Source organism: Mollisia scopiformis, assembly GCF_001500285.1.
Source record: "Mollisia scopiformis unplaced genomic scaffold LY89scaffold_29, whole genome shotgun sequence".
Lineage (NCBI taxonomy): Eukaryota > Fungi > Ascomycota > Leotiomycetes > Helotiales > Mollisiaceae > Mollisia > Mollisia scopiformis.
Window position 1 is genome coordinate 375233 of NW_017263609.1, and position 16811 is coordinate 392043.

A 16811-nucleotide genomic window follows, 5' to 3' on the forward strand; every position below is an offset into this window, starting at 1 on the left:
CCCCGTGAGAAAGATGTAGTATGGTGGTGTATCCTCGAGGAATTCATGTGACTAGGAAAAAAATAATAATCTCGCAGATATTCCACTGATTCAGTTAGTAAACGCGGGATGAGCCATAACTTTCCAGGGAATCAATATTCCCCCATCCACCTTTAGTACGTTCGCTCAGCCGGTTTTGGCATTCCGGGAGCCGCTATACTGTTAGTGTCAAGATTGACGTGAACCGGTCCGCTGCTAGAGTTCGGATGTGGAATTTAGCAACACTCAGTGTTCAAAGCGCCAGAATCAGACTTCAGAGGCACACATCAAGGTGGACATTTCGTTCTTGGGCGACGTCATGTTCTCGTGTTCATTTAGAGTGTCCAAGCTAGAAATTTGAGCAGAATGCTGAAGTTTGGGGTTTCGAATATCAGCTCGACAGCCTGCTGCATCGATGATCTCTAGGTAGAATCCGGAAAATTTCCAGTCTAAAAGAAGCTTCAGCGAATCACAACTCAATTTATGATGATCTAAATATAGTTTCATGTGGCGGAAGTCGATATGATTGCAATGTTGGGATTGGGCGAAGCTCCGACGAGCGGCTCCGCGTGCCAGCTCGCTGGGACAAATCGCTGGGACAAATCGCTCGTCGTGGACCTGCCCTCCTGCCGTACTAAGCCGTTTCATTATGACACAGTCGAAAGTCTAATGATCCCGTCGAGTAGGAACCGGACAAGTTTCAACAGGGTAAAAATTTGCAACAGCGATCACAAATATGAGCAACCAGAGGTCGAAGAGGGGTATCTATGTGCCTGAGGTCGATGCTGAAGAGTGCTGACCGAGTATCCAAAATAATGCCAATTCAAACGCCAGCCGATATGCAACCCTGTGTGTAGTATAGTCATCAAAGTGCGCCTCCTGTTGTTTTGTCGAGCTCTCTCATCTATTACGGCCGTCTTTGCAGTTGACATGAACAATCTTGTGCTTGTGGTCGCTATGACCACCCTCGATGACCACAGCAGTCAATTGGCCTCCCTTCAAGCATCCAGTATCAATCCCCATACTATATTTTCCAATCTGAAGTCCTCGCTTCGAATCATGTCCGTAAATAACAGTCGTATGCTCGTGTTTCGGGAGACCTTTCTGGTATTTGTTCCAGACTTTCATCCAACCAGTCCCATCTCGCTCATCGCTTGGCACTCCTTCATCGGATATCGTCCTCATATTCATCACCATGACCGGATCTTGCTTCTCCAACTCTACACCCGGTGCTAAACCAGCATGTACGACGATGACCTGGCCCATGGAACCAAGCTCCCCAACCCTCAGAATCACCGGGCAATCCTTCAGCCATTTTATCCTCTTCTCTCCCAGAGCTCTCACAAGTGCTCTATCTTTATAGTCTCCATGACTGAAACTCTCTTCCTCAAGGGCATCTTGTTTCTTGTCTGTCTCCTCGTTCGGATCCGGGCTGTCCATTGAAATATGCTGCGCCACCATATCCTTGTGTGCAAGAAGTATTCTATCTTCGTGGTTTCCCCGCACTCCAGTCGCACCGAGTCTCATCGCCAAGTCTACAACTCCTGGAGAATCTGGACCTTTTGATATCATATCTCCGGCTAGAATCAAGTGGTCGTGCTTCTTGTTGAAATCAACTTTGTCTAACAGATGAATCAAGTCGTCCTTCATCCCATGCACATCGCCCACAACTATCAGCCTGCCCGAATGTCGATGTTTGCCGGTCTCTGGGAGCAGATTGGCTGGCAGATCCATCAACTGGATCATATCAGAGAAGGCAGGTCGAGCATTCGATCCAAATTCATCTTGACCTTCAGTTCGCCCCTCTGCCATCTTGGCCCCCGAACTTGGTTCCAGAAGAAAGAATCCTGCCCATGAGAGGGCCAAAAATATTGCTAGGCATGCGAAGAGTCTCCACCTCGACCGTATCTTCGCTGTGTCCCCCGCCCGCGCCTTCTGGTATTGAGGGAGTGTCGGCATTCGATCGTTTGCAGATTTTGCAAGAACTTCCAACTCCCGCAACGCGCAACGCCGTCAGGTTGGTACGAGCGTTATGCTCCGACCCTACAGATGAAAATTCGAGAATCCAGATATGCAGGTCTTTCCTTCGAGGCCTGCCATAAACTCGTCTCGTTTTCGAAGATATCCCGCCGTTACGGTCTTCAACCTCGCCGTCAATATTAGGCCTGCGCTATGACGCAAGTGGCTTGGCATGCAGACTCTAATTTTCTCTGGGTCCATTTCTCCCCCGAACTCCTCGATTTCTTTGAATCATCAAGTTCAAATCGCAAATTTGGAAAGGTAAGCGCAACTTGTCGTGCTGCTAAATCTCGTTGTTTGCTTCTGTGATGCTCTTAAATTCAGCCCCTTCCCGGTTCAGGAATGGCGCTGAGTTTGTCTCACCCTGGAATGCGCAAACTCAAGAGAAAAGATGCAAGCGCATCTTTGCTTTGTGCGATACCGATTCCTTCTGACGATATAACTCTCAATTAGCCCAAGTATTGCAGTACAATGCATTTACAAAATGCGTCCAATCCTTCAATGTTGAGGTATCTGCAAATCCCACACATCCAAGATGATTTCCTGCTTGCTGCTTGCTTGGTGACCTATGTATCTGTGAAAGACCAATTGAAGGCCAAATTGAAGAGAGAATATTTGTAGTCAAAGTTCACACAATGAATAAATAAATGGCTCTTGCGATATTATCACGTTCCCTGCAATTTCTCAATGCATCAAGAGCATTAAATGTTTGGCGTCGAGCATTCCAAAAAAGATTCTCGCTACCCCTTTTCCGTTTTCAGCATACCTCGTCTATGCACTGAGAGCGGTTAAGGCCATAGTTCTGATACTGCATGCGCCTGCATTGCAGTCATGAAAACAGTCGTACTTGATGCCTTTGCAAGTCTATGCTTGCTCTATCGTGGAAAGATAAAAAGTCTGGGACGTTCCACAAAAAGTTGGAAGTTAATTGAATGAGAGGCTGTTTTCCTATACTCTCTTTCTCTGTCAATCACGTTGGTATTGATCAGAAAACTTGTCATGGATTTTTATCCAATTGATTGGCCGACGGAGTGGTCGGCTGAGATGTCGTTCAAGCTCTGGGGAACAGTGCTAGCTTCGCTGATAGCTTTTCTCTCGATGGGTGCTTTCGCTACATGGCTTTACCAAAAATGTGCAGACGACAGTAAGTCTTGCACTTTCATGGATTGTTTTACACAGCTAATCTCATTTTCTTGAACAGCTACAATTTTGGGTATTATTTTTTCGACCACAACTAAACTTACAGCCAACATTGGTAAGTCTTTTCTGCAGTGGCCTAAGAGTCGATCGATGATCTGACTCCTATCCTGCAGTTCCGCAATTATGGCATGGATTCTCCCAACTTTTTGCTGCCGTACGTACTCTCATAAAGTTTCTATGGAGACACAAATGGGTCGTACTTGGCGTAGTTTCCTTCTTTGCTGGACCCACCATATATTTCTTCCGAGATAGGGTTATCCCATTCTGCGACCCATGGCGAAACAACAACAACCAATTTGTTACGACATTGCCTTACTCGCGATTCATCTCGGACGTCGCCATCTACAGCTGTTGTCGCTCTGGCCTTGCCCGTGATACTGCTATTCTCAACATCGTCACATTCAACAAACTAGCCAATGTCTCCTTGGAGTTATCATCCCCTCTCGTCGAGACCACAGAGCTGGAAACAGCTTACTCGGAAACCAAATCTGCTTCGGAGTGGATCGCGGCCGAGACGCGACAGATCAGCACTCTACCACCAAGTGTTGCAATGCTACAAGACACATTGATGTCCGTTAGTGACTTCAAGTCCACGTTTCTACACTCGCGCGTTCGAAGCTTGACGGAACTCGACAGCAGCCTTCAGGACTTCAAGCGAGAAATCAAATATCGCCGCGACGCAGACGACACCTCCATCTCAATATCACGAACGATTTCAACCAGAAGTCTCCTGCCAAAACCGTGGTCGAAAGACTTATCCTACCAACTCAAAACTACATCTCAATTCCGAGGGCTTCTCAATTCGCTTTTCAAAGACGCTTCGGAGCTCCTGGAGCTCGTCCATACTACCAAAGAGAAAGTTGAAACAATTGGTGGCTATATCGTGTTCCTCCGGTATCTCAAGCTGGGCGGTCAGATGCCTAGTGATCAGAGAAGTCGCTACTTTGAACGGGTCACTGGTGCGCCCGCCATCGAGATCCTAGCTTTCGAAGAAATCATGAAAGATTTCAATCAACCAAACCTCGAGCTCACCATCTTCAACCTGTTACCACAGCTCAAGTCTGCCAGAAAGACATTGAAAAAGATACTCGCTATTCGAGCTGAAGGCGATAAATTGGGCTTGATGCCTAGTGAGGAAAGAGAAAGAGTGGAGAGTTGGTTGAGTGGTAAGGTAGAGAATGTGGGTGATATCGAACAGGATCTGGAGACGAGGATCGAAGTCTTGAAGGAGTTGAAGATGGAATTAAATGTGATGAAAGCGAGCTTGCCAGTGAAGCGGGCAGTTGAGAGGAAGAAAAGGACTGGAAGCTTTTGAAGCTTTAGAGAATTTGTAAGACTATATCGAATTTTGATAAGCCAATCATCAATTTCAAATTTGATCTCGCATTTCTATGATCTAGTGTGATTGGAAGTTTTATTTTCGCACGAGTGTTCGAATGATCCAAGTGGAAGCAAGAAGCCGCATCCCACTATCACTAAAGATACCCCACATGCTTCCCTTTTCAAAGTCCTAGGTCGGCATTCCACATTCAAATCAGAAAATGTGAAGAAAAGTGGAAACAATACACCCAGGTAACACAACAGCATGCAACGAAGTCTTACATCATCTTTGCAGCCGCAACGTGGTACAGGTTCCGTATTTAGTATCTAGAACCTATAGCGAAGAAGAGAGTGTTGGTAGCACTGCATCGGAGAAACACTTTTGCAACACTTCAAGACCATTTTGAGCATTTCATTGCACGTCGCAAAAAACGCGGCCCACTCTCACATGAGCTGACATCTTCACAAGATATCAATGTTGATTCCTGACTGCTAGAAAGACAATCTTGAATTTGGTCGAATACCTCGACTTGATATGCATGGGAACCTTTTGGTTGAAAGTTAGGAGGCTTCGTTTTAGTGGTCATTCTTGGCTAAAATGGATTTCGTCTGACCAGCTTAACTGTGGAGAGCAAAGATATCTCAAATAGAGATGTCCGAACAAATTGAATGACAAAAGCAGGGAGTTCAGAATGGGAGAATGTACGTTGGTCTCTCGGATTTAGTTTCTGGTGGGCGATGACTAAGCTTCAATGCACCTTCCCATTCCCAGCTTCTCTTCTTCTCGATATTTCATCCCTCAGCAAACGAAGACATACCTTTTAGGGGCACCCTTATTTCATATTTAGCAAGCGTCAAATCCACCGAGAATAACTTCAAACTTTTGCAAGACCTCATTACCATTGGAGCTCACCTGGTGTTGTTGGGAATCTGGAGGAGCACCTTTCCTCGAACTGCCGCGATCCGTCCCGTCGGTTGCACCGTGAAATATAGTGCAACGCCTACTAAAAATCCTAGGTCCCAAACTCGAGAAAGAGTCAGGACGGGTACCTGCGCAGTCGAACGAAATCTCGGGGGAGTAGACGCTGCCTTCAGACACATTAGCATGTCCACCACCCCCTGAAATCAAGTTTTATTTTGCTGAAACCAAACGCAATCTTATCAGAACTTTGCTGTTCGTCGATTTGGAGATATAAGTGTATCACAAGGGAGCTTTCAGTTCGTCTCTGGGTATTCACGCTATTTCCCAAGATCTCGTTGTGTTCCCTAGTCTCGCAAATCAATTTCATTTGATACTCGTACGAATTTATTTCTCAGCACGCCTTGATGAGGCACAACACTGTATACACCAGTGTGCCGAGGCCAGGTTCTCTCCGGAGACTCTTTTATGAGGACTCCATCTTCATTCATCTCGTAGGTGATCGATCCTGGGAACAGCTACTGAAGATATATTGTCAACAATTTCATCATCATGTATATTCTGACCTTTGCCCAATCTACTTACCATGGAGCTCGTACGCAGCTCATCATTGCCTACCAGGCTGCGATGTGCCGCATGCAGTTTCTCCCGTCGATCAAAGAACTCATCTTGGCATATGCCTTCACAGCTACCACTCTCGAGAACTCAACGACAGACTTCCAGAGCAGATGCTTATCCTTTCAGCCTCTCAACTTCATCTCAAATGCAAGCATACGGGTACAAGAATATGTACCTGCTGGAACCGTCATCACAGAAGCCCACCATGAACCAGATTGCCTGACCGAGGCATCGCAAACAGTCTCCGTCAACATGTGCCGAATCGCGATGAATATCACCACATCCCCGAGCTCTTTCATAGTCTTCGAAGCTTGGTTTCCAGATGCTTACAATGATAGACTATTCACAGTCGGCACATCTGGCATGGGAGGTTGCATCCGATACATCGATCTCGATTTCGGCGTCGGGCACAGTTTTGCAACCGTGGCATCTAATAATGGACACGAGGGCAACCGGGCAGAAGTATTTTACAACCATTCTGAAGTCTTAGAGGACTTCTCGTGGCGCGCGTATGCTCTTTCGTCTATACCTGGAAAATCGATGCTTACTTTTGCAGACTACATACAACCACACAAGCTGGGAAAAGGCTCGTACCAGAGTTCTACTCAAATACGATTAACAAGTCCTACTTCAGTGGCTGTTCAGGAGCTGGTCGTCAAGGCATCAAAGCAGCAGAAATGTGGCCGGAAGATTACGATGGAATCATTGTCGGTGCTCCAGCAGAAAACTACAACAACATGCAATCCTGGGTCCTCTCATTCTATGGAAAAACTGGAGACAAAAGTTCACCAGACTTCATAGACGCAGGAACATGGACAGGACTCATCCATACCGAGATCCTTAATCAATGCGACCTTATGGACGGTGTTGCAGATGGCATTATTGAAGATCCGACACTCTGCAACTTCAGACCCGAAGCCCTGATCTGCGAAGGCGGCAAGATTGAATCCTGCTTGACAAGCGCACAAGTTGAGATCGTCCGCAACGTCTTCAGTCCCCTCTACGGCTACGATGGCAAACTTGTCTTCCCCGCCATGCAACCAGGCAGCGAAGAAATGGCAGTAAGCAAACTATACACCGGAGTTCCCTACGATTATGCATTCGTACGTCCTTCCAACCCCACTGGCTACCTAAGCTATTGACACTATATTCAGGATTGGTTCAGATACGTAGTCTACGCAGACCCCAACTACACAACATCCGAATTTGGCGTATCCTCCATGGCTAAAGCAGCCTCACTCGACCCCTTCAACATTTCCTCCTCACCCGACACCCTCTCACCATTCGTCTCCTCTCCTCACAACGGCAAAATGATCCTCTGGCACGGCCAAGCAGACCAAGAAATAACCTCCTTCGAATCAGAGCGCTGGTACAACAAACTATCGCGCGGCATGAACCTCACATCCTCCTCCATGGATTCCTTCATCCGCTTCTTCCGCATCAGCGGAGTGTGGCACTGTAGGGGCGGAGCGGGAGCTTGGATGATTGGACAGGAGACGGAAGGAGAGCCTATTTATGACAGGAAGAATAGTGTGTTGAAGGCGTTGGTGGATTGGGTTGAGGAGGGGGTGCCACCTGAGACTATTACGGGGACGAAGTTTGTGAATGATGATCCGAATCAAGGAATCGAGAGGACGAGGAGACATTGTAGGTATCCGTACCGGAATACATATTTGGGAAATGGATTGGACGGGAATGATGCCGATAGCTGGGAATGTAGGATGCCGGGACAGGGAACTGTGGTTGGGAGTGTGGTGCCGTGAGGTTGTGATGGAGCAAGCTGATGAGTATGTATTTGAGATGATGGTGGTACGTGGCTGAAGTCAGTGACACCTTGTCGAGCATTTGGCTGTCTCAGAAGAGAAGGATTGGAGCACTGGTGGTGGTACTTTATGGCGCACTCGACTTTCATTTCGATAGACTGTATCACTTTAATAGATTAGATGTAACCACAGTACCCCATGGCCGTGAAGACTGCAGTGGTGGCATCTCATCTCGTAGCTGAATGCCCTTGCCAAGTCCGGATAATGACTGAGAAAAAGAGTACAACATGACCTTGTGAAATATCTCTCACAAGAAGTGTCTTCATCGCATAGACAAAGGCTAGAGTATTAAAAAAAGCATCACATGTCTCGGCCGCAAGGATTTGATTGCAAGATCAACGTGTATTACTCTATCTGAAGAAAAGCTGCTCGCACTTTGGTAGTCCCACTTCCTCCGCAAAATCAACGCAATGTCTTCCGTCAGTAGGAATCAGTCAACTACGTAACAAAGAAGAAAATCAGGAAAATCTAGGCCATTTTACTCTGTATCTCGCCCGTCGAAAACCCTTAGCAGCTAAAGGAAAGACGAATATCCACAGAGCTCAATGAGACCAATTTAGGCGTCGCCGTCATCTCCCATCATGTCCAAATCATCGTCCTTGTACTCTGCAGTAGGAGCAGGAGGCTCATACCAAGGAAATTCTTCGTCGAGGATCTCGGTGCAGGTGAAATGAGCGAATGGTGGGGTGTCCGGACCACGTGTGGCTTGAGATCGGTCAATCAACAGATCCTTGACGACGGGCTTGAAATCGTTCTTAATGAGGTCGATAGAGCCATTCAAGCAGACTTTGCCCTTAGAGCTCATCTCAAAGGTGGCATGGAAGCGATCAAGGGTATCGACACGAAGGTAGGCACCCTCGGCAACAGTGCGGTAGAATGCCAGTCCGCCATCGGCACCGCGATAATTGCAGCCGTTCATGAATGCGGAGGCGAAGTATTGACGGCAGAGAGCTAAGGCTTGCCAGAAGTAGATGTCGTTGGCGTAGATGGCTCGACCCGGGACACTTGTGGCATCGTCCTTGTGAGCCAGACGCGCGGGAAAGAACTCCATCAGATGGCGCTCAGTCTTGAGCTTCTTGTCCTTCAACTCCTTGGCCTTGAATTCGATGAGCTGCCAAATCTTCGCGCCAAGTTCACCATGTTGAGAGTGACGCAGCATATCTTGGTTGATACCATTCTCGAGATGATACTTGCCAACAAGGTGGATCATGCACTCACGGAACATGAGGGGCGAGTGTAGCTTGGCAGCAATGTGAATCCAATTCTCAGCCTTCTCAGAGATATGGTGCCAGAGGATTTGATTGAGACGGAGAAGGTGGGCCTCGACGACGACTCGGATGACAGGGATAGCATCGAGGAAATCGGCAGCCTGAAGAAGAGCAGTGCAGTCGATGATGTAGTCACGAGCAATGGGATCATCATCCTGTCGGAATTCTGGCGATAGGTTGTACATACAACGGAAGAAGTTGTCATATATTTCGTTGTAGGTAGCCTTTTCACCGAGACCGTTGATGTTGGGGGGCATGGTGAGAGCACGAGAATTGACACCCTATAATTATTATTAGCTGTGGCTCGAAGAAACGTTGCCGCAGACACCCGCGCACATTTGCGTAAGTTGGTCATGGTGAAGTCGCAGTACAATCAGAAGACAAGTGAATCGCAGACAGATATTGGGAATATACATAGCGCAGATAATACTTTCAATGAAGGTCGAACGTACCACAGATTTGAATGCCTTATATCTCAAGCCCTCGGGATCAACACTTCTGTACTTGGAGTCATCAACCATCTCAAGCTTGAAGAAGACGGTCTTTCCGGCATCACGATCCTTCTTGGTCAAGTGGGCAGGTTCGGCTGCAGCGAGAATCTTGTTGAGGATGGGAGAAGATTGAGCAAGGATCAAGCTATGAAGCTTCCATTGCTTGCCGGTTGGAGAGACAATCAATACGTCCCCATCATGGAACATAGGAAAGGCACTGTGCTTGGCCGGAGCGGTGTATGGTGCAATGACCGGAGGTGCGAGGGAGCCTGACTCATTATAGTCTTGGCCCGAGGTGGAGTTGCGAGAGGAGGAGGTGAATGGGCGTCCGAAAACTGGTGAATCCATTGTGTAGAGTGATCACAGTGGATAGCAGCCTTTAAATGACCCGTAACATGATTAGCAATAGATCGATGTAAGATCGGGAGAAGGTGTTGATGACTGTGAATGGTACAGAAGTGGAAGTGTGGCAGGGTGATCTCGAGGCGCAAAGTCTTGGGGAAATAAACACCGGCTGAAACGGGCAGTGATGGTATACTTGTGAAAGGGTGAAATCAAGGCGCAGAGTCTTGGGGGAATCAACAACGGCTGAAACGGAGTGTGATGGTATAATTGTGAAAGGGTGAAATCGAGGCGCAAAGTCTTGGGGGAATAAACAACGGCTGAAACGGGGAGTGACGGTATAGTTGAACAGGATTGAATAACTTACAATGTTTGAGGTATCAAAGCGATCTGCAAGCTGCGCGGAGTTGTGGAGTTGTATTGTTGATTGTGGAAAGTTGGTTGTTGACGTTGAAGGAAAAAGTCCGCGCTATATAGACAAGGCGGGGTTCGAGCCTTGTCTGCTCCTTCCGGATTTAGCGGTATCGGTAGAGTTTCGAACGACTAGCGTCATTTTCGAATGTCTATCGTCCTTTCGTGACTTCCAGATCCGGATTTGTCCTAGACCGATCTGATCTCCCCTTCGCAAGGCTGAGTTTGTGGTGAACCGAGAGACAATGACGCGTACCTAGGTCGCGGTAGATTAACAGACTTTAAGCGTCCACTCATGACTTCCAAATTTGGCTCTGTCCTAGACCAATCTGATATTGTCCTTCGCGAGGCTGAGTTCGTGGTAAATCGAGAGACAATGAAGTAAGGTAAAGGATGACGTTGACAATGTTCCAAAAGGCTTAATGCTTCAGCAGGTATTGTCCCTGTTCACTATCAAGACTGTGGCTTGGAAAAGGCTTAATATGTGTCTTGGAGCCGTAATGAATATTGTATTGTTACTGCGAATTTTCAAGGATGTCTGTTGTCTGCCGGGCAAGTTCTACTGTAGGTAGTGAAACTACATTCGCTTTTACTGAATGTTTGTTCTCCAATCTGTCGATGATGGTAGGAGGATTGTCAATCAGCTCTGTACCAATAGACACGCTTCAAAAGGAATGATAGAAGGAAGATCTCTTCTTTCCTGTTCCTGATGTATGTCTGGGCAATCTTGAACCAGCAAAGAGCCTACGATCATGTATTAGATAGTGGACCAACTCTACTGGTCGAGAAGCACTCCCTTGACCTAGGTCACTAGATAATCAATGATTCTTTGACGGGACTTGCTCGATTCAAGTAGAATCTAAACGCGTGATGCTTTGAAGTAATGAACAAACTCTAGATTACGATTCAGCATGGAGGCAGCATCTATCACAGCGAACAAATATGTAGAACAGGCTACTACTTGTAGGTACATTGCACAATTCTATGTCTGTATTCGACTTCAGTTGCACCAACTAAAGTTGCACAAGCAAGCTACAGGTATCAAAGACAGAATGGAAACGTGCTGGACGAAATGAAAGGTATGATGTGCCCTCAGATTAGCTCTCTTAAGTTCTCATAGCGAACACTTGCCTCCTCGTCGTTACCAAGGTATTGACTCAGAGTAGGTTGGCCTGCAAATTTGGCTTATTTGGACTTGTTATCATCACCGGGCACGGCATCCTCCACAACATCTTCTGCAAGGATTTCTGTACTGGCTGAGACTGGAGCTGAGGATCTATTATTCCATTAGCAAGACCGTAGAGCAAAGAAGAGGGAAGGGACATACCACGCTGCTCCGATTGAAAACTATATTCCCATCCGTCACCGATGTCGTTGTGCCAGCCATTACCTCCCCCACCGCTCACGACTCTGATCCCCAACCCCCATTAGAGACTGCCTCCGCAAGCTACAGGATTCGCAATGCCAGCCGAAACCTCGAGTTGAGCTGATTATCGTCATTGTGGCGGCTCGACTCGACCCGACCTCACCAGCACGAAACCACGAGCATGAAGAAGTATAGAAGGAATCCTACTCAGATCTCTGTTCAATCGCACACATGGTCAACACTCTGTGCAAGCACAGTTGTTGACTCGTGAAAGCTCGATGAAGGGTTTTCTTCACTGTAGGTTATGGTTGTGTTTGTTGGAGGTGAAAGAAGGGAAACGCGACGAGGTTGAGGTAAACGCGACTACATACGCTAGCGGCCGCTAGTTAGTATCTGCAAGGCTTCAACTTCTTAATGGTTTTTGGATCAACAACATTTAGCCGTCAACGACCTGACTTTTTGAGTCTCACCCTTCTCCAGAGTCTCTAAAGATACAGTTGCAAAGATGGTAAGCCCTAATTGTGCCATCTACTAGCCATTAAACTGACCCTCTCTACCAGGCGCGCAATTCAGAAAAAGCCCAGTCCATGCTCTTCCGCTTCCGCGAAGCTCAAGCAGCAGACCTAGGCATAATCGATGCAGGCCGTACCCGCCGCCCGAAGATGATCACCGAAGTCAATGCGATTCCAGCATGCGAAAAATGGCGAGGCCAGGTCCTGAAGGAGATCTCGAGAAAGGTGTCCAAGATTCAAGATCCTAGCTTAAGTGATTTCATGATCAGGGATCTGAACGATGAGATCAACAAGTTGATGAGGGAGAAACACATGTGGGAGATTCAAATTAGGAATCTAGGTGGTCCGAATTATATGCGGGGTGGTGGGAAGGTGTATGATGAGGAAGGTCGAGAGATTCCGGGGAGTGGGAAGGGTTATAGGTAAGTGCTTCTAGATTGCGGTGGTTTGAGCAAAACTTAACGGATATCTAGGTACTTTGGGCGAGCGAGAGAACTGCCAGGTGTCAAAGAGATGTTCGAGGCAGCTACACAAAAACCACGAGAGGACAAACCCCTAGATTCGAGAGCAGACCTACGCAAACAAGTCGATGCTTCGTACTATGGATACAATCTGGACGAAGAAGACGGCACATTGTTGGCATACGAAATGCAGAAGGAGAAAGAAGCGTTTGACAATTTGCTCGCAAGTAAGGATGGAAAGGCGCCAAAGGGATGGGAACCATTACCTGGCGATTCGGGTGACGGAGAAGAATGGAGATTGCCCACAAGTGAGGAGGTACAAGAGGAACTCGTTGAGAGGAGACGAGGAAGGTTGCTTGATAAGCTGGGTTGATTGTTCATACAACTCTCAATACGAATAACTATCTGCCTCAATACTCTCGTCTTAAAGACTCCACGCGCACATGAGTTACCAATAAGTTTTCCTCCCCACTTGATCGAGTCCGTCTCACAGTCCATCTTGCCCGACAAACACTCAAAAACAACCTAGAAGTTGTCATTTATTTATAGTCGTTGAGCCAAGGTTCGTACTTTATGCTTAGCTCAGATCCAGAGCAGCCATCTCTCTCGAGTGGTGAGTATTGCATACTAAAATCCTAAGAATGCTGTCCGCTGATGATATCGATATTGGCTCTAGGCAATAAAGATGATGTTGGATGAGGATGAAAGGGGGTTGCCTGCTGTGACAGAAAATTGTGCCTCTTCCTAGGTTCTCCTTCCCTTCCTTCTTGCACCGGTCCCTTGGCGAATATCTGCTTTCTATTCGACTCCATCTTGCCTTGGGAAAGGAAAGTGTTTCCACCGTGAAAGAGGTTTCGAGGCCGGGGTTGTTTTATAATCACAGAGCTTGCCTAGGATGAAGCCATCGGCTCTCATTTTCTGTATCCCATCTTTGCAGTCGACTTCCAGAAAATCAACGAGCGCTTCTGCTTCCTCATCTGTCAAGTGCCCATTTCCAATCACAATGGAAGCTCTGAAGGGCATATGGCCTTGCCAATTGAGACTTTTCTGCAGCGACCAATCCGTTGGGAGACGTTGACGAATTTCCTGGCGCAGGTGCATCGACCTTTGAGACTTGAGGCTCAATCTAACACTAGGAATTTTCTTCTAGAAAGTGCGAAATGGTTCGCGGATGCAAATGTCGAATGGTTGTTGTTTCCGGGCCAGTTGACGGAGGATCTCCTCCACAATTAATTCGATGTCGCGATTGATGTAAGGGACTATTGAAAAGTGGTTCCTGTTCCTAGAGTCTTTGCGAGAGTGCTTAGCGCGAAGAGCGTTTGACAGCAACATAAGAGCTTGGCTCCAAGTGAAGCATGACAGCGAGCGTTCGACCGAGGACCTTTGGCATTTGGACAGTCGACTGTCGGCTTCGCAGCAGTTTTGTGTGTAGTCGACATCGAAATTTCCAATGCGGTTCTTGCTCCACACGGACTGCAGTTAGAAGGTGTAGAGAAAGAAGCGAGGTCTGTGTAGCAACGCTCACCATGCCAGCTGCTTTGAGACTCCGAGACAGAACAATGATCGAAGAGAATTGGTTTCTTCCAGCTAGAGAATAAGAGAGTCGCTAATACTGACTCAAGAAGTAGATTGCTCGCTTATTAGTTCTTTCCCCTATCTACGGAGCAAGCCTAACCAAGATGACAGCAAACGAAACTAAATATTCCGGCAGATTGGATTTATCCTTTTAAAACTTGTATCAAGTAAGTTGTAGAATAATAATACTCAGCCATATCCTGCCATTGGGACGGATTGTTCGCCGCCGCTCCAAAACAAGGTCACGTGGTCAAGTTCTTGAAGAGTGCTTGACAGCTCTCTCGTTCTTGAATCATATATTTCCAATATTCGAATCTATAGCTGTTATATATTTCATTCCCTCATCACGGGAGTGGCACATTCGATTTCAAACACCAAGAATGATATCATGACTATCCACGTGAGCCCCTCCACCTCAACCACAACTCTTCGACGCCAGGTCTTTATTCATCCTGATCCTCTTCTACAACCCCACCCTCTACTTGGCAGGCACAAAAGCAACCTTTGCCCCATTCTTACTCTCCCTCGTAAACACAATCGCATCCACATACGCCAGCGTCTCGTCCCTCCTCTCCACGGCCTTAAACTCCCTCGCCAGCCGCACCAACACATAACACACATCCGTCAGCACATTCTGCTGCGCCGGGCAGATCCGCCGCCCGCCCATAAACGGGATGAAGTTCCAGCTCTGCTTCATGCCCAGAAATCGCTCCGGGTGGAATTCCTCCGAGTCGTTGCCCCAGATCTCCGGGTCCGTGTGCATGGGCGTGAAGGACATGCGAACTTCGTCGCCGGGTTCGAGCAGGATAGGGTCTTGGCCTGAGGCGCCGCCGCCGTGGGGGAGGATGCAGGGCGAGAGGCAGGTCTTCCAGCTCCCGCCGATGGGGGATTGGAGGCGGAGGGCTGGGGTGGAAAGTTAGTGATGAACTTGCAGAGTTTTCGGCGTTGGGAAAGACTTACTTTCGCTGATTACAGCGTGGACATATTTCAGTGACTTCAGAAGCTCAAATGTAAGTTTCTGGTCCCCGATACTGAGAACTTCTTCTCGGAGCTTGTTCCAGACATCGGGATGGCGCGCAAGCATGAAGATGATATTGCTCGTCAAGATCCCAGCCGTGTCACGGGCAGGGAAATATACGTTCATCAGCTCATTCCTGATGAATCTCTTATCATCGGTCTCTTTGACCAACTCTTTCAAAAGGACGTAGTTGTACGGAATATCCGAGTCGGTCGATGTACTCTTTGCAGACTTCTGAGCTTGGACCTCCTCGTCGATGAAACCATCAATGATGCTATGGACTTCCGCGCAAGTCTGCAGCCACTGTTTCTCTCCGAGAAGAAATCTGAAGCGGCCAAGCATAAACCGCTTGAACATGGTTTGCAGAGATTCGTCAAAAAGCGTCGAGAGACGTCGAGCCACGGAGTTGTCTGCTTCAGACGAGAGCGTATTTGCAGACTTGCCGAATATAAATTCGGTGGAGCTGTCGAGGAATAACATTTTGCATAGTGGCTGCATGTCGACCATAGACCCGTCTCGAGGAATTTTGCTCATCATCTTGCCAACGTGGACTTCAAAGCTGGATAATTCGGAGACCTGTGCCCTGGTGAATACGGGGTTGAGCAGCTGGCGAGATCTCTTCCAAGCATGTCCGTCCATCGTGATGATACCGTCACCTAAGAACGCTTCACACATTTTATGATTTAGCGGAGCGTTCCCAAATTTGTCGACTTGTGTGGCGAGGATGGTTTGCATGTTGGCAGAATCCATCGTGACATATTGCTTGACTCCCCAGTTGTTCGTGAGGACTGTCTTGCCATAGGTATCTAAGAGAATCCTGTCGGTAGCAAGAGAGTCGCCAGCTTGCATATCCGTGATTCTCTTGATGAATAGATCAAGTCCCAGAAACGGATCTTTATGCCAGTACTTCGCTGGCGTTGCGCAGCCAGCTTTGCCAGCTGCGACTCGATACCGGAGCTCTTTCACCCCCCATGACGCAACATAAAACAACGGGACGAGTGCGAATGTTGAGGCCAAGCCAGACCACGAAAGTAGAGCCTCAAACATGATGCGTGGCTGGAGAATGAATCTGTGTAGTCGCGAAATCTGGTGGCTTGATTGTGCCTTTCAGTAAGAACGAAGGATCACGACACAAAAAAAGTTCCCAGCCAATGTCAGAAGTCCAAGAAGAAATCGAGGACCCTTCGAGATAGTATGCCGGTAGTGGATGCCTAACAACGCCTGTGCCTGAAATTCGCATGATGCTAAGATAACTAATTATTAATTACCGTATTCTCAGGCTGGTTTCGAAAGCGCTTGCACCAAGCACCAATGGAGGAAATACGCGGGAATATCATGGTATGGTTACATTTAGGGGCGCGGTTAAACCAGCCCAGAAACCATGTTTAGAACGCTGATCCACCAACTCACCGAAGCGGGGTCAGTCAGGCTTCAGGGTCGCTTTCCTCGC

The 16811-nt window shown here is 47.6% G+C and overlaps 6 protein-coding genes across 6 annotated transcripts; 3 read left to right on the top strand and 3 right to left on the bottom strand.

The window, feature by feature from the left end:
• Window positions 1–918: 918 nt before the first annotated feature.
• On the bottom strand, window positions 919–1830 carry LY89DRAFT_598477 (Metallo-dependent phosphatase; the record flags this gene model as incomplete). Its single annotated transcript, XM_018210044.1, has 1 exon — window positions 919–1830. One exon carries the CDS (start codon window positions 1828–1830, stop codon window positions 919–921), a length of 912 nt encoding a protein of 303 aa, XP_018063684.1.
• A 1251-nt stretch (window positions 1831–3081) lies between these two features.
• On the top strand, window positions 3082–4552 carry LY89DRAFT_788219 (uncharacterized protein; the record flags this gene model as incomplete). Its single annotated transcript, XM_018223144.1, has 3 exons — window positions 3082–3181; window positions 3239–3292; window positions 3351–4552. 3 exons carry the CDS (start codon window positions 3082–3084, stop codon window positions 4550–4552), a joined length of 1356 nt encoding a protein of 451 aa, XP_018063685.1.
• Window positions 4553–6112: 1560 nt separating this feature from the next.
• Window positions 6113–7857, top strand: LY89DRAFT_598040 (tannase and feruloyl esterase; the record flags this gene model as incomplete). The annotated part of the gene is made up of 3 exons (XM_018210012.1): window positions 6113–6603; window positions 6651–7197; window positions 7249–7857. 3 exons carry the CDS (start codon window positions 6113–6115, stop codon window positions 7855–7857), a joined length of 1647 nt encoding a protein of 548 aa, XP_018063686.1.
• Window positions 7858–8473: 616 nt separating this feature from the next.
• LY89DRAFT_598409 (uncharacterized protein) lies at window positions 8474–9883 on the bottom strand (the record flags this gene model as incomplete). Its single annotated transcript, XM_018210040.1, has 2 exons — window positions 8474–9466; window positions 9638–9883. The coding sequence occupies 2 exons, from the start codon at window positions 9881–9883 to the stop codon at window positions 8474–8476; spliced, it is 1239 nt and encodes a 412-aa protein (XP_018063687.1).
• Window positions 9884–12235: 2352 nt separating this feature from the next.
• Window positions 12236–13268, top strand: LY89DRAFT_657668 (Isy1-like splicing factor). The gene is made up of 3 exons (XM_018212438.1): window positions 12236–12303; window positions 12356–12729; window positions 12781–13268. The coding sequence occupies exons 1-3, from the start codon at window positions 12301–12303 to the stop codon at window positions 13139–13141; spliced, it is 738 nt and encodes a 245-aa protein (XP_018063688.1). The 5' UTR covers window positions 12236–12300; the 3' UTR covers window positions 13142–13268.
• Window positions 13269–14626: 1358 nt separating this feature from the next.
• Window positions 14627–16645, bottom strand: LY89DRAFT_788223 (cytochrome P450 alkane hydroxylase-like protein). The gene is made up of 2 exons (XM_018223145.1): window positions 15304–16645; window positions 14627–15246 (listed from the first exon to the last, which is right to left on the bottom strand). The coding sequence occupies exons 1-2, from the start codon at window positions 16406–16408 to the stop codon at window positions 14822–14824; spliced, it is 1530 nt and encodes a 509-aa protein (XP_018063689.1). The 5' UTR covers window positions 16409–16645; the 3' UTR covers window positions 14627–14821.
• Window positions 16646–16811: the final 166 nt, after the last annotated feature.